The sequence below is a fragment of the Truncatella angustata genome (genome assembly GCF_020726525.1).
Source record: "Truncatella angustata strain MPI-SDFR-AT-0073 chromosome Unknown BKA67scaffold_10, whole genome shotgun sequence".
NCBI lineage: Eukaryota > Fungi > Ascomycota > Sordariomycetes > Amphisphaeriales > Sporocadaceae > Truncatella > Truncatella angustata.
The window spans coordinates 513,956-529,930 of NW_025763390.1; the positions used below are offsets into that span (position 1 = coordinate 513,956).

Consider the following 15,975-nt stretch of genomic DNA (forward strand, 5'->3'; position numbering starts at 1 on the left):
TGAAACTCCAGCTTTCTTCAACTGTCATGTTCACCTGTCCTGCATGCACAAGCAGCCGAGCCTCGACGGTACCAGTCAACTGGAGCAGATAAGAGCCAATTCGATCCACCACGAATGGGATTTCTGCCATTGGGAACCCAACCGAGGGGTTCCAGCTTCCTTCTCTCCATCTTTTCTTCTGACTCCGACAGGGGTATTCGGCTTAGCGGGGCAGCTCTTTGCCGTCTTACCTTTCCAAATTCCGCCATTTGCTCTTCTGGACTAGATCTGACCGTAGACGACTGACCCTACGTAGTACATAACAGAGAGGGTGAAAATCAACCATGGGCGGTACCGTACGGAGTATTCAGGTCCGCCAGGTACCTCACAGCGCCAAGCCAGGACTTGATGTTTTGCGCACGCGACAGCAGCCGCGGATCATAAAACCAATTTCCATCTGATAAAGGGTACTCATGCACGCGCGAGTTACGATTGCTATATTAAGGCTCACTCACTACGCCAAGTCACCCATATTTCTTTTTTAAAACGTTCCTTGGCAATGGGGAGAACCGCCTTACGCCTTGCCAAGCGCTGGACACAGCAGCTCGTGCTTTTCCCCTCTCGCCAGGTGCTCAATAGGTGCGAGCATGGCACAATGACGATGCAACAAACTTCAATTTCTTCTGGAACTATTCCACAAGATCCCGCGAGTACTCCCGGTTGCAGTCCGCAGGTGGCGCCGGCACTCATGGCCAAGGAAAGCATTGATTGAAAAAAAGAAAGAAAAAGACCGAACATGGTTACGAACATAGATGCGACCATGTCTCTGCCGTTTGCTTTCGTTGCACTTGCACGAGTCTTGATATGACATTATCGTTTCCAAGTGTCAAATCGGACGAACTCGTAAGGGTCAAAGTGCTTGATCAAAACGTTCATGGCAATCAGATACAGTACTTTGCTTATTATCAAACTGCCGCAATTCGAAAAGCGACCGAGCACCAAGTTTCGTGATAATCAATGGCATACCGCACATGAGCCAGACCAGTCCAAATATGCCTGCTACGGAATTCTTGCGCTTCCATGATGAGATAAAGCGCATGTTTCTTGATGCTTAGGTTGCAAGAGCCCAGTGTGGAAGTTCACGACATGCTGTTATGACCCCCCTCATATATGGTGCATCATGTCTTGGGAGACTCCATGCCGCACTCCCGTTGAACCCTTGCCAATGACGTACCCTCTATGCATAAGTCACCCTGATAAGATGCGTACCAAGAAAGAATCTTGAAAGTCACAGATTCGAGAACCATGAGATTCAGACTCCCAGCCTAAGCGGCATTACCCGGCCGAGATGATAAATGTTTCCTGCGCTTATGGAAAAATCATGTAGAGTCAGACTCTGCTCCAAAGTGCAGCGATGCAGCAGCTATGACTTTTGAGCTGAACTATTGGGATGGGCTAGAGTTAAGCGGCTCAGGCGTGCAGTCGATAGACCTGTTCGCATGCAGCTAGCTTGCCGTGAGAGCTGAAGCTTTCAGCACAAAGCTTGAGGAGGCTGGACCACCGCTCTGCTTTGTCTCATCCATCGGAAAGATAAGTTGGGGGTTGCCCCCTTTGCGTGAGGCTCTCGTAGTGCATCGGGGATCAACGATACCAGCCCTCCGTGGAGGCTGGAGCGACGCAGGTTGTCTGGGACCCGACCGAAGAAACGAGAACGACGACACGAAACGGTCGCATACCCCTGTGCCCTTTCCGTCATCAACCAACATGTTAAAGAAGGGTAAGCATACTTTAGATCAAAAAGTATATGCCGCAACGTGACTTGCGCGATAAGGACGATCATCTCCAGTTAAACCAATGTGAAGTTGGTGGATCCGTCACAATCGGCCCTTGACTCAAGCGCTTTCATCCAACCTCGAGTCAACTTCCAAGGCAGGCCTTGTGAAACGGGCGCAAACGACAGCAGCACATGAAGAAGGTTTTTCCCGATGGCGCAAGAGTTACTTACCACCAGAAGAAACGCAGAACACATCGTGTACAAGTTGACGCTAGAAAATTCCACCCACACCATCACGTACCTTTTCCCTCGTCGCGTTGTGATCTGGTCTGGGCTCGATTCTTGGTAACAGCAGTTCTCTTCCAAGTTTGACCGAGCAGAACCTTGAACTGGTCAAGCTCGTTACCGATCGCCTGCCCCCGCTGCCGCATTTGCATTGATATTAAATACATAGGCCTAGCCGATCTACCCACTGCAAGTACGGAGTACTGTTTGTATAAACTAAAACACGAGCGATAACTCTACCCACCGTGCTTTTTGTGCCACCGAGGTCTCCAAAGGTCTCCAACACGAGAGAGCCCCCCAACCTGCGACCTGCACCTTGCTTGTTGCACCCACCCGGACTACTGCAGCCACCTCCTGCACCCATCTTCCCCAGTATTGTTTATTATCCAGTGGCTTGCTGCCGCGGGCAACGCCCATTTTACCGTTTGGCCATCTTGATTTCTTCCATTGCCTTTTTGCTTTTGCACTTAAAAAGGCAGAAGCGGTCCGTTCCCACACGGAATTGTTCTACCCTCGGGAGCTCTCTTCCCACCCATGCACTCCTAGTCCACCCCCAGAGAGCTCTTTGCAAACAAACCATGCGGCCGGCCGATCTGATACTGGTCGTCGCCGCTCCGGTTCTCTGTGCCGTCCAGCCACCACGCACCGTCGTTGCTGCTCAGGTCCCAGTGCTCCTTGGTGGCCAGGATGTCGCTACCAGCTCGTATCCCCAAGGGCCTGCCATCAATGGCACGATAGGTGTGTTTTAAACTGCTGCAGACACCGCCATCTCGCGTTTCCTGGCTAACGGTTTTGTTTTTTGTTCCCGAAGCAGCAGTCGCCAAGAGCTCAACTGCCGAGATGGTCGATTCGTCCGGTTCGCCGTCTACCAACGCTGCTGCAGCTGCCGCCGACATTCCAGCGCCGGCATTGGACAAGTCGATATTCAGCTTGATCGTGTTTGGAATCGCTGGACTCTGCCTTCTATGAGACGAGGGGCCATGCCGACAAGGAAAGAAAGATAGATAGGCGGACGACATATGAGAGCACGAGATACCCAACAGCATAACACTCCTTTCCCAGGGCGGCGGTTGGATTGCCACGGCGTTTTATTGGTTGCATTTTCACACCGGACTCGGACACGGTTACGGGACATGGGACACGGATACCTTTTGAGCATATATGCATTGATGAATAGTGCTCTGGCTATACATGACATTGGATGATAAATACCTAAGACAGATGATTTAGAACGTGAGGGAGGTTATAATATATTTCTTCAAACCTAATTATGCACTTCAATTCTTCCTGAAGGCCAAGTGCTACCCACAGGAGTCCAAGCTGTGTATACAAGTTGAGCACCGGAATCTGGCTGTTTTAATGACACAGGAAGGTTTTGGTTTGTTGGTCCATATCGCAAGCAGTTGATATGGAGTGAGTAGCTGGGTACGTGTGCTGGAACGGTGCCAGCACTTGCACGCTTCGGTAACCGAGCACAACGGCAATTGGACCAAGCCGGCTTCTCGTTCGTCCACTCTAGCTAGTATCAAGCAAAGCAGTCCGTTCTCAGCACCACTTATAGTCGACCGGGAAGGACTCGGGTTCAAATCGTATTCTTGTCCAATGAGCTTGAACCTAAGGTGTGTGTGGTATGTTTACCTCTTGTGAAACCCTGGAATACGGCCGGTCCGCCGTGGGACGACATGGCGGATTGTAGGGCTCTTTTGATGTGGCATTGGAGCACAGGTATTGTGAGTGCGGTGACCACTTGAGAAGCGGGAGGGCGCTACAGAGTCGTGATGTATATCTATAGACTCGGGAAGCGTTCCCAAGTCGTGGCCATGCAGTCCTGGGCCCCGTGCTTATTGCTACCCAGTCTTGTATAACGCCCTGGATGTGCAGGGCCGGAGATGACGCTCGGGCGGGCTTGTGCAATACTGCGCAGCACATTGTGTCGTTCGCACAACGGCGCCGACCGTTCGGAGTCGTGGTCGGTGACTTATTCAAGCGGCGATGGGGACCTGTTCGGCGGACTGCTCCTGGGCTGGTGGTTCGGGGTCTTCTGGCTTCCACAGGTTCTCCTGGTATGTGTTAGCGACCTTTCCTGTGTGCGATGTGGGTGTTCCGGACAGGCGAGTGGCACATACCATGTCATAGATGACCCTGATCATGAGACTGCAGCTTGGGCAAACAGCGATATCCGTGGACTCGTCCTCCAAGTCGGCAAGCGCAATCTGGAATTGATCGCCACACGGGCATGGGTAGGTGTAGATCTGTTGGGCCTCGTCAAAGGTCATGTCCTCGATCTCGACCTCGTCGTAGACTGCAACCTCCTCGTCGGCCATTTTTTAGCGATCGTGTTTGGCGTTGGACGTTATGAGAAGTCAAGCCGCTCGTCGCAAAGATGTTGAGTGCTGTGGTGAGTCAGACGGGAGCGCGAAGAGTAGTTATGCGACGACCAAAGCTAGAAATTTTGTCCCAGGACCGACCCCGCGGACGGCGAAAGTCAAAAAGGAATGGATTCGGTTCTTGTCGTTACCCCACGAAAAGAAAGACGCACCGCCACGGCAAGCCACAGCATCTGCAAAGCCACTCTGGACTAACCTTAACAACTAACCCGCATTTTGCAGCGTTTCCCAGCGGCCATTTTGCCAAAGCCTTTGCAGGGGATGGGGCATCCTGAAGCTGGGGAATTCGGGGGAAATCACATGCCACTGAATGCGCCTGCGTCACCAGATCCAATGGTAAGCTGCGGCCACTGCATCCTGGGGTTGCTCTCCGCCGAGGATCCAGCTGCTTTTGCTCTACATGTCCGTCTTGGACACACGAAATCGGCAGCAGCCCATTTGATGTTCTCAGTCGCAATGTGCAAATGACCAAAAGAGCCAAACCGTCAAACCTACAACTCGTCCCGTTGATCATAGCTGTGCTTCGATGAACTCCCTCCTCACCTGATCCCCCTGCTTTCTACGGCCCTGCCCGACTACATCCACGGGCTGCGCCGGTCCAGACCTCCGCCGCCATGGCGGTCCAATCCAAGGTGGTCCTGCCCGATCGGTCGATCAAGAAAGCCATCGCGCATCTGACCGACTTGTATATCTCGAACCGAACGCGCATCTCGCGCGCCGTCTACCTGACTCTTCTCGTTGCCCTGGTCAACCGTGTGCGACATGCCATATCCGAGCAGAAGGCTGCATCTGCTAGGGAGCAGGCCAAGAGGCGCTCGGGGACAACGTCTAGTGACGGAAAAGATGCCACGGCTAAGAAGAAGGTCGAGCTCAATCGCGAGTTCTTCCGCTCCCTGATCAAACTGCTGAGGATCGTGATACCCAGTTGGCAAAGCAAGGAAAGCCGGCTGCTGCTCAGTCACAGCATCTTCTTGGTCATCCGGACTTTGATCAGCCTGAAGGTCGCCGAGATGGACGGTGCCATCGTGAAGGCGCTCGTCAAGGGAAATGGGAAGGAGTTCCTGCTGCGCATCGTGTGGTGGATGGTAATTGCCATGCCCGCGACCTTCACCAACTCGATGCTGTCATATCATCAAGCCGAACTGTCGCTGAAATACCGGACGAGGCTGACACAGCACATTCACGACAAATATCTGTCGCAGCTCACCTTCTACGGCATATCGGCACTGGACGACAGGATAAAGAACGCAGATCAGCTCATCTCAGTGGATGTTGCCAGGTTTTCAAACAGTCTGGCTGAACTGTACAGTAACCTGGCCAAGCCTATCCTCGATATGGTGAGTACATCCTGACCGCTGGAATCACAAGTGCCATGTCTAATCAAACGGCAGACCGTCTACACGTACTCGTTATCAAAGAGTGTAGGCGGGGAGGGGGTTATATTCATGTCACTGCTGGTGCAGCTCTCTGCTAATGTCCTGCGCGCCCTCACGCCACCATTCGGCAAATATGTTGCAGATGAAGCACGACTCGAGGGAGAATTCCGATTCCAGCATTCTCGGTTGATTGATCATAGCGAGGAGATCGCTCTCTACGCCGGCCATGAAGCTGAAAAGGATACGCTTGACAAAGGCTATTTCACGCTTATCAAGCATGTGAACTACATCTTGCGTCAACGTTTTTACCATGGTGTCATGGAAGACTTTGTCATCAAATACTTTTGGGGCGCTCTTGGACTGCTGTTGTGTAGCGTCCCTGTCTTCTTCAAACTTCCGGGCCAACTCGCAGGCCCTGGTGGTGTGATCAGTATGGGAGATCGGACGGAGACTTTTGTCACTAATCGCAGGATGCTGCTCGGCGCGTCTGATGCGTTCGGGCGAGTCATGTTTTCTTACCGGGAGATTATGGAGCTCGCAGGTTACACCTCACGCGTTGCTTCGTTACTAGACGTCATGGATGACATTCAGGCCGGCCGTTTCGAGAAGAAGTTAGTTTCGACCTCGGGAACAGAGGACAACGCTGCGGTACTGCAAGGCCGTGGAAAAGTTGTCGAGAGCAAGGACATCCAGTTCATCGACGTGCCGATCATCTCTCCTAACGGAGACGTTTTGGTCAAAGCTCTCTCTTTTAGTCTGAAGCAGGGAGACCATCTGCTCGTCGTTGGGCCCAACGGATGTGGAAAGTCGAGTTTGTTCAGAATCCTGGGTGGGCTATGGCCGGTCTACGGTGGTACTGTGTATAAGCCTCCGTTCCATGACATCTTCTACATCCCGCAGCGACCATATCTATCTCGCGGCAGCCTTCGACAGCAAATAACATATCCTGACAGTTTACGGGCTGTCCGAGCTCGTGGGGTCACTGATGCGCAGCTTCTTGACGTGCTCAAAATCCTCGGACTGGAGCACCTAGTTGAACTGTACCCGGAGGGCTGGGATGCTGAGGCGGAATGGCGAGATGTGTTGTCTGGTGGCCTTCAACAACGCGTAGCCATGGCACGCCTCTTCTACCATAAACCACGGTATGCCATTCTTGACGAATGCACCAGCAGTGTCACCCTCGAAACTGAAAAGGTCATGTACGACACCGCAAAAGAGTTGGGCATTACGTTGATGACTGTCAGTCACCGCAGAAGCTTGTGGAAATATCACAGCCGAATCCTGCAATTCGACGGTCAGGGCAACTATATCTTTACGAAGCTCGATGCTGACAAGAGGCTCAAACTGGAAGATGAGAAGGAAGATCTGGATGTCATGCTAAGACAAGTCCCTGAGATCGAGAGGAGGATTGGGGAGTTGACTGCAGAATAAACGACGGTCGTCAAGGTCATAAAGGTGTGTACATTACTTGCATCATCGCTGCATGAAGGCTAGCTAGGTGTATTTGGCGTTGGGCCCAGGCTCGAATTCTACGAAATTTTGTCAACAGACAAGCTTTACTCAACTCAAATGTGACCAGAACGTCCGTAACAATAAGACTGAGAACGGGGCCTCCCTCGAACTCCACGAGTCAGGAGAGCATTTATTCAAGTCAGCATTCTACATTCAATATACTTCTAATCAATGCACTTGGTTTTTGTCTCGAAGGGATACGAGGCTCACACGTTCTCCTTGGCAACTGCCCATCAATGTGCTGGTTCCCATCAGCCATCCAAATCCCCCTTAGCTTGCTGCATCTTCAGCTAGTGTAACATATTCACCAAAAACCTTAAGAGTTTAGAATTTTTATTCAAGTACCAAGCCTCTCCCACTGCGTCCCTTTCGATCTTTCTTCTCTCTTCTTTTTTTTCTCCCTCTTGCAATTCTTGTCTCAATCACTGACTCTGACTATTAAGTCGCTTTTGCCAGAAGATCGAGTCTAGAAGTTATCACCCTCGACCATATAACGCGCTATTCTGTATCACTCAGTCATCATACCTTCTATTGTTGATTTACTTTCTTGCATTATCATTTGACCGCAATCATGTCTCAATCTAGACATGACCCTCAACTCTCGCTCCAGCGTGCCCAAGAATCATGGGCCCTTGGCTATCAACAGCCCTGGGTCCAAAGATCATTCACTCGGGCTCAACGCCTCCAAGCACAGCCTGGCGAGATTGTATTCTTGAAAAAGGACCAATACCTAAGCGGACAGGATCACGAGTGCCTAGTTAAAAGCGGTCATGTGCCTGAGAGAGCCACTGGCCACCCGGTCATCGTTCTCAGCCATGACCCAGACTCGACTCATGCAGTCGTCACGACGATCTCCGCCTATTCCTCCAGCGAGTACAACAACTACTTGGCGCCGTGGAAGCAGAGAGTCCACTCGACTAAGAATTGGCGAGACTTCCGTGCATTCCAAGGCTCCGAGCGCCCCAGTGATCAACAGCCACACCTACAGCTCAAGGGCGGCAAACTCATGCCCAAGCCAGAGGTCTCCTGGGTCTACGCCCAATGCGCCTTCGTCGTCCCCATCACCGCCCTGGGTCACTACGACAAGTCGCCCACCAGACTCTGCATGACACAGCAGAGTTTGAAGGATCTTCGCGACCACATGATCAAGTTTGTTCACATCAGGACTCTGCTGCAGGATCCTCGGCTCTTGTATACTTTCAAAAACGGCATCATCGAGGCTCCTGCTACGCCTTTGCTACCTACGATGCAGCCCATGACACAATATTCGAGAACAGTCTCACAGGCCCCCATTACGCAGCTCAGCTCTCGGCTGAGCAGTATGAGATTGCAACCCCAAAAGACATCTGCCGGCAGCAAATGCAACAAGGCTCTCCAAAGTAGGAACTGGAGAGCCGATATTGCCGGCCATGTCACCCGGCCTATAGTGGTCGCCGTCAGATGAGCGAAGATCACCACGCGTTGCTCTCGTCCACACTTTTGGTCCCGCTCTCGGACTTGTGTCAAGAAAAGTTTTCAGACAGCATCGCTGAACATCCTCCCTAACCCTCCGGTGTCGCCCATATGTGGTCATATAAGGTTTGCAGCCCGCAAAACCTTCCGGGCCAACTTGCTGGCCTAATATCGGCCACCGACCACCCACTTCAAACCCACCAAGTTGTTGCTTGGCCTCTGAAGGTATTGCAGAATAGAACACACACACCCCCAACAACCCTCGCGAACCCGAACCACGAGGTGAACTCCAACGCCTCGAAAACAAATCTCCAAACTCTAGAGCGGTAGCCTCTGGGGACTGCCTGGCCATAAAACACATGTGGCCTCGCTCGTCGACAAGCTGGAACATTGTTGAAATAGCAAAAAGTACCACGATTCGTGCATGGGTTTTCCCCCTGTGCGCCATCCTAGGTGGTCAATCTAGGGCGTGGAGGTTTTCCTCCCTTCCTCTCAATCTAAACTCTGGCTTGTCCCTGGATGGTTAGATGGGGGTGTGTTGGCTGTTTTGGCCTTGAAGCTTAGATCGTTTGAGTGGAAAATATGTGCTACCAGAAGGAACAAGGCGTGGTTATAGCGAGGAGCCAAAAGTAGTACTCCCGGGGAGAGGAAGCTCCGTGTACAATTCCCCTTTAGAAATCACTCACATTTCGGGCTCCTCTACTTTCCCTGATGCCCTACATTTTGGGACGTGTATAGTTTTGCACGGACTGGAAGGGCTTTATATCAGTGGGAAAACGTTTCAAGGAAGAATTATCACGCTCTGTATTATTTACTGGGATTTGGGGGGCAGCTGCACATCGATCGCATGTAGCAGATCATCATACATGCTAGGATATAAATCAATGGGAGTCTGCATGGCAGAGTACTATCTCTCGTCCCAAAAGAGGCCTTTTGTTCGGTATCGTGGTGTATATTATGGCCTATTCTCAGCAACTTCGAGCAGAGGGAGACGAATAGATTCGGGAAATAACCATCAATCACCATGTCTCGTGCTAACCGTGATCATCGTCAACTACCACTTTAAGAAATGCGAATAGTCTATTCCGTCTACTAATCATATCGCATAAACTTCGTCATCATAACCTCATAGCCTCACCCACTTATGCGTGCCCATCCAGTTCAGTGATCTTAGCATTCCACACGGCTTCAATATCGTTCTGGTAAATCCAGTCCATATTTTTACCTCCATCCACAATTAGTTTATTCTTCACCCTGTCGTCCCAAGACGGGTCGCCCAGCTGTTCCAGCTTCTTCTTTCTACCGTCTGCCTGCTCCGCAAGGTATGCATACATCTTCGCGTAATACGGCAGCCGGATTTCGTCGAACAACCGCAGAGCTTTGCTCAGATCGTTTCTGTACAGCGATAATGCCTGTGCAAGGACCCAGCCATCCTCCATAGCAAATCCGGCGCCAGATCCAAAGGCGCCGGACAGGGCATGTGATGAATCGCCCACCAGCACGATCTTGTTATCCCAAGCCGTGAGCTGCGGAAGCTCGGGTCCAGCGAAGGCGGCGAACTCACGCCAATTCCCCTGCGGGACCCGAGCCAGAGCCTCGCGGATGCCGGGCAAGTATTCCTTCACAAGGTCAGCAATCACGAGCAACACAAACGATGCCCATTGAGCGGAGCGAGGCGTCGATGACGTACGGTGAAATGCGACTCGACGTGCGCGTTGTCCACAGGCACGCCCCAGCTGACCTTGCTGGCGCTGTGAACGGCCGGGTCGTGGTACGCGCGGCTGGCGATCTCCCAGAGGCCCTCGCCCACGGGCGAGAAGTACACGTGCGTCGTCGGCGAGTGCCACCACCCGGTCACCTCGAAGCGCGGGTCCAGGTCCTTCACCTCGTCCCAGCGCAGAAGCGTGCGCCATATCGTGGTCCCCGTGAACTTGATCTCATAGTCTGGCCATGCCGTGTCACGGACTACCTGTTTTGGTTCGTATTAGATGAAGACGTTATTTCCGAGTCGTTGTCGGGTGGGGAGTAAGACGGAAATGAAAAGGGGGCACAAGTACCGAGCGAATGCCATCGGCTCCGACCACTAGATCAGCAGTAGCCGTTGTGCCGTCTTTGAAATGCAGCTCGACGCCTTCGAACCCCTTGTCGACGATGTTGTCGAGTTTCTTGGACAATTGAATCACACCCGGCTTGATATGAGCAAGGAGTGCGGACTGTAATGCCGTCCGCTGAGTGCGGATTGGGGCACGGCCATTGGTAGTTCGCGGCTTCTCACGACGCGCGAGTTCCTCTCCTGAGCGGCCGTTCCTTGAATCATGTGTTAGCCGCGGGCCTGTCGCACAGTCGAAATTCATGACTTACGAATTATGTAGAACCCAAGTCTCGTGGCCGCTAGTTAGTGTGTCGGCCACGCCAAGCAGAGTTAACACATTCCAAGTGTTTGCTCCAATGCTTATACCCGCGCCCACCTCGCGCAGTACGCTTGCCTGCTCGTAAATGACAACTTCAACATTTGGAATCTTCGACAAGGCGATAGCAGTTGCCAGTCCACCTGGACCACCGCCAACGACCGCTACGCGGAGATGGGGGATCGGATCGACAGTCATTGCAGCTAGAGTATAGATCGCGAAGGGACGATGAGTTTCAGATACAGTTTACAAATCAATCCAAGTCTCGGCACCATGCATCACTACATCTAATCGGAACTTCGGATCACCACGTCGGGATCATACGTTATCAGTATAGCGTCAGCTATCACGTGAATTGCGTGCGACGATCACGCTATAGCGACTACCCCAATTGGAAAGAATGTGGGGGTCTCTGCGTGGATCATGGTGGATAACTGCACTACAAACATGAAACGTAAGAAAACGTAGGGAGTCTTTCTCACCACGTAGGATAGTGGAGAATCATTGATAGACAATCCGATAATACGCTATGTAACCAGGTGGGGTTCCTGTACTATACTGATGGTGGTAAGTATCTATGCGACTGTATTGCCAGTGAACACATCAACCATCCATATCTTTGCTTGGGTCTCTTGCTTGAACTATATGTATTCAATTGTTACTGAGCTATAGCACTGACCTGAAGTTTTGTTAGTTTTGTGGGCATAGTTACTCACATGAATTCGAAGCTCAAGTCAATACTCACCTTTGTAAATTAGAGTGAACAATGTCGATTTCGACAAGTAGACCCATTCCACATTTAAGTCTAGTTCGTAGTACATCAGCCCATCTGCTCCTCTAACTGTGTGCCTCTGGTCTGGAGCGATATGGCTTAGGTCTGCTCTGACGCGACCCAAGAGATTTACCTTGTCATCGAGGACTTGTGAAGCATTTCGGTCCGTGTTGTCAACGTATAGCGGTAAGCTAACAGTGGCGATGCGACCGACGCTCACAAGCTGGATATGCCTAAAACTTAGTGAGAGATTTTCGTGTTCAGAGACTATATCGCCTTATAGATTGTCAGCTACTATACATCTGGTAGGGGAGCCCTGCAGATAATATTCGTGAGAGCTTTGCTCACCAGCCAAAAGTGTGCCCACACTCATGATCAGGCATTGTATCTCTCGGAATTTTACTAACTTAGAAGAGTGCTAATCAAGGGAGACTCAGAATTGACTTACTTCCTTGATAAACTACTTCATCGCGCTCAGTTTCCAAAGTCCAACAAGTCCGCACCAATATTTCTTATCAGCATATTTTCCATGTATAATTGCATTAAACGGACAATTCGTCTCCGTAGCGTAAGCTTCCGCGCGACACCATCTTTGATGTCGACAAATGTGAGCTGGCTGGGCGCGCTAAGTGCAAGACCTTCATGAGGGCGCCATTGACGGCTACAAGTCAGGCATCAGAGGGCTACATGATCTGAATGTTGCCATCCAGAGCGTGTGGGACGAAAACGACGTGAGAACGAACTGAGACTGGCGCGAGAGAATGTGGAGAGGATGTGAAGAGAAGCGGTAAGAAGAAAATAAGAGGACGAACAACGCGAAAACCTCGTCAAACTCACCACAAAAAAACCCCCATCCTGCCGACGGAGCCTTGAAAAGAACAAATGCTGGTATTTTGGGACTCACTAATGAATTTAGCTACTTCTGAAGCTGATTTGATGGTAGTGCCCACATGACTTGTAAGTCACTCTGATTTCATACTTTTGTATCAGTCAGCTTCATATTATCCATATGTTTTCAACCTCGAACTAGTTTTTTACTCCAGATAGACATCAAGAATGGTACACTTAGCCCATCTTACCATCTGTAGGTATTAAATGTCATTATCAATTCTGCTGGATATGTCTCATCCGTTGGCGCGAATCTCACCGTGTATGCATCGGTCAGCTAAGTGGCCGGGACTCTCTTTATTGAAGAGCAAGAGCTTGGAAGGGCCATGATGAGCTACTGGCCTCGTATTTCTTTTGGATAAAGCAGAAAGTGACCGAACAATCTGACCATGGCAGGTACTAAGTGTCAATATGAGTTCTACTATGACTGTTTAGCGGACAACGGATGAATCAAGGATCACGGCAACGGCATGCATAAGCGCACATACCCATGGCGCACCGAAAACGGTGATAACTTGTCACGGATATAGATAACATCGTACTTGGTAGATGCTCTGTGAAAGAGACGTTCATGGCTCGATAGAAGATACGAGAAACCTTTTGCTCTATGCTTTTTACTGTCAGGATTTATGCGATTGCCTCATATTCAATCACCCAGTGTTTGAACCGCAGTGCCATGAGCTCTTCATTCGTTTTCAAATAATATCGTGCCTTATCTTGGCCTAACGTTTCCTAAGACGGCCGTTCAAACCAGATCAAACTGCATAGAAATGATGGATCGTATTGGCAATTCAGCGATCCCTTTGTTTCTTGTTAATACACTGTTCTTAAAACATTATACGCTCCGCATATAACGACTGAACGACTACAAGATCAAGCACAAAGACATATGTAAAGATTCGTCACATATTTGCCCTCACAGACTATCAGTCATGCAGCGATATACAGACAACACCTTGCCGAATACTTTTGTCGGATCCAGAACCTGTAGCTAATGATCCCTTGCTCTAAATGTTTGGGCACTGTCTAATTTGCATCATTATTTCTCATACGAGTGTAAATTGACTTGAACAAAATGAGTAGAGCAGATAGACCAGGGACAGAGTGAATGGTGAGGCAGCTCAACTACAAAATAGCAAAGCTTCAAGTGGAACTCAAGGATACCCGAGAACAGCTTAAGTAAAGCAGAGCACACATCTTGAGTTTTCAGCCACGTATCAGTGAAGGTGTACCAGATATAATCAGACCAGTATATTAAAAGTATACCTAAAACAGACCAATGAATAGTCTCATGGCCCCCATCAGGACTATGAAGATATATACGATGCAGTTGTGTAATTGGTAGAGAAATCACTGCATCCTATCATTGGCGAGGATGATGGCGAAGACAGATCAAACAGACTCTTGAGGAAGGTGCGCGGGAACAACCTTGACACCGCTGATCTGCGAGAGATGCTCAAAATTCAACCTGATTTGGACCGCACCACAACTTATTCGCAAACAGACCATCATGTCATTGAGGCTGTTATCTTGCCTTTTCTTCTTAATAAAATCTTCTCAAAGACGTTATAGGGCGCTGCTGTATCTATAATGGAGAATTTGAAGCATCTGGAAGCTTTAATGGCAAGCAAGAAGCAAAAGGTGCTAAGAGGTTAGGGATCCGAAGTAACGAGAGAGCCGTGTTCATTGGGCAATCAAAACTGATACACCACAACGACCTCTTCACTGTACGAAACTAGCGAGCCGCGGCCCTCAACGCCATCATTACTCATACATAAACCGGGGTTGCCCGAGAGGAGTGTTATCAGCAACTCACACTGGGGTAGAAAAACCGTTCCTGTTATTCCACCAAGGAGATCCGAACGCGTTCTACGACATCTAAGGCAAAAATATCCTGCAACCTGCTATCCTTTTCCAAGAAAAGATGTAGGCGAGCATTGGATAGTTTTACTTCGAATTCTACCTCTACGGAGACGTTACGTCGGAAAAGGTCGAAGTGGCAATGCTTCTCCAGGACTGGGATAAGTTGGATTGTATAAACCTATCGAAAGGCTTTCAAAAACTACGAAAGGGCTTTTCACGACTCTTCCAAAGGGAATGAAATTCGAAAGCCTAAAGTTCGTATGTGTCACCATTCCGCGGATCATGATCAGAATAGTCGATCGAAACGCCAAGTTCGACCAACCCATGGTTGTTCGTCTTCAGGATGTATTGGTTGTAACGAGAAATGAACAAGCCAAATAGACGACGTTGCTAAATGCAATAATCAACACCCGGTCGGCTTGAAGCGCGCATCTCATATGGTTCAGCCAAGCAGTATGACCAGTTTGTGGAGTAATTGAATAAATCAACCATATCGCCATACGTTTGGCTCTCGCATGCTAGGAATGTAGAATCAGCGACATGGTCTCGACAGTCAGTTGATAGTGAATGATAGTCTAATTGACAAACCTACTTTTCTGTAGGTATGATATCAGTCAAAGTTCGATCTTGACATTCAATAAAGAACCACGTGTTCATGAAGATGATTTATCATAGGACACCGCCACCACAATATTGGGCCAGTGCGGCTGCAGCCCCCGAGTTCCCAGCCACGATGTATTACGTAAGAACAACACGAACAGACCCACGAGACTTGGTTGAGATCGCAAATATCAGTATGCTCAACAGTGAGGTCGATGTTTCATGATAAATACTTCATCTTGTCTTACCATCCTTGCTCGCATTGGCATCCCCTCTTCTTTTCATTTTCCCCCGACTCATAATTCAGCTAATGTCAGAAATGCCGCACGACAGACGCACGCCAGCTTGGGTAATCTACCGGGCCAACGTAGTACGCGGCGAACACGGCTGATGACGATCGAAGCTCGAGACGATAAATTTGCTGCGTCCCCTTTCCTTCGGAGTCTTTCACGCCTGAAAGGATGTTTGAATGATAGACGAGGGCACTGCCACATCGCCTCAGGAAGTTGTCAGCATTCTCCTTGCGCACCGGCTTCTCCGGGATCCCTTGTCGACGAGACGGTACTGCTTTTTGAACACTTTTGAATTACTCTATCTACTAATATTTTTTATGATATTCTTAGAACACTGTTTACTATGCTATACGCACTTGTCTTTCCAGTCCAATGAAACCACAGAC

At 49.9% G+C, this 15,975-nt stretch overlaps 4 protein-coding genes across 4 annotated transcripts; 2 read left to right on the forward strand and 2 right to left on the reverse strand.

Annotated features, from left to right (window-relative positions):
- Window positions 1-4,020: 4,020 nt before the first annotated feature.
- Window positions 4,021-4,362, reverse strand: BKA67DRAFT_663788 (uncharacterized protein; the record flags this gene model as incomplete). Its single annotated transcript, XM_046108250.1, has 2 exons — window positions 4,021-4,098; window positions 4,165-4,362. 2 exons carry the CDS (start codon window positions 4,360-4,362, stop codon window positions 4,021-4,023), a joined length of 276 nt encoding a protein of 91 aa, XP_045952424.1.
- A 321-nt stretch (window positions 4,363-4,683) lies between these two features.
- BKA67DRAFT_582706 (ABC transporter transmembrane region 2-domain-containing protein) lies at window positions 4,684-7,624 on the forward strand. The gene is made up of 2 exons (XM_046104016.1): window positions 4,684-5,762; window positions 5,817-7,624. The coding sequence occupies exons 1-2, from the start codon at window positions 5,040-5,042 to the stop codon at window positions 7,230-7,232; spliced, it is 2,139 nt and encodes a 712-aa protein (XP_045952425.1). The 5' UTR covers window positions 4,684-5,039; the 3' UTR covers window positions 7,233-7,624.
- A 260-nt stretch (window positions 7,625-7,884) lies between these two features.
- BKA67DRAFT_663790 (uncharacterized protein) lies at window positions 7,885-8,757 on the forward strand (the record flags this gene model as incomplete). The annotated part of the gene is made up of 1 exon (XM_046108251.1): window positions 7,885-8,757. The coding sequence occupies one exon, from the start codon at window positions 7,885-7,887 to the stop codon at window positions 8,755-8,757; it is 873 nt and encodes a 290-aa protein (XP_045952426.1).
- A 1,026-nt stretch (window positions 8,758-9,783) lies between these two features.
- On the reverse strand, window positions 9,784-11,484 carry BKA67DRAFT_650586 (uncharacterized protein). The gene is made up of 4 exons (XM_046106053.1): window positions 11,127-11,484; window positions 10,823-11,072; window positions 10,456-10,734; window positions 9,784-10,384 (listed from the first exon to the last, which is right to left on the reverse strand). Exons 1-4 carry the CDS (start codon window positions 11,369-11,371, stop codon window positions 9,908-9,910), a joined length of 1,251 nt encoding a protein of 416 aa, XP_045952427.1. The 5' UTR covers window positions 11,372-11,484; the 3' UTR covers window positions 9,784-9,907.
- Between the last annotated feature and the right edge of the window lie 4,491 nt (window positions 11,485-15,975).

Bases quoted from the DNA above. Each gene is read 5' to 3' on its own strand.
- BKA67DRAFT_650586 (XM_046106053.1), bottom strand. From the start codon at position 11,371: ATGACTGTCGATCCGATCCCCCATCTCCGCGTAGCGGTCGTTGGCGGT. The intron at 10,735-10,822 runs GTACTTGTGCCC...GAACCAAAACAG, and splicing joins GAGCCGATGGCATTCGCTCG to GTAGTCCGTGACACGGCATG. The intron at 10,385-10,455 runs GTACGTCATCGA...GACCTTGTGAAG, and splicing joins ACGTCGAGTCGCATTTCACC to GAATACTTGCCCGGCATCCG.
- BKA67DRAFT_582706 (XM_046104016.1), top strand. From the start codon at position 5,040: ATGGCGGTCCAATCCAAGGTGGTCCTGCCCGATCGGTCGATCAAGAAA. The intron at 5,763-5,816 runs GTGAGTACATCC...ATCAAACGGCAG, and splicing joins CCAAGCCTATCCTCGATATG to ACCGTCTACACGTACTCGTT.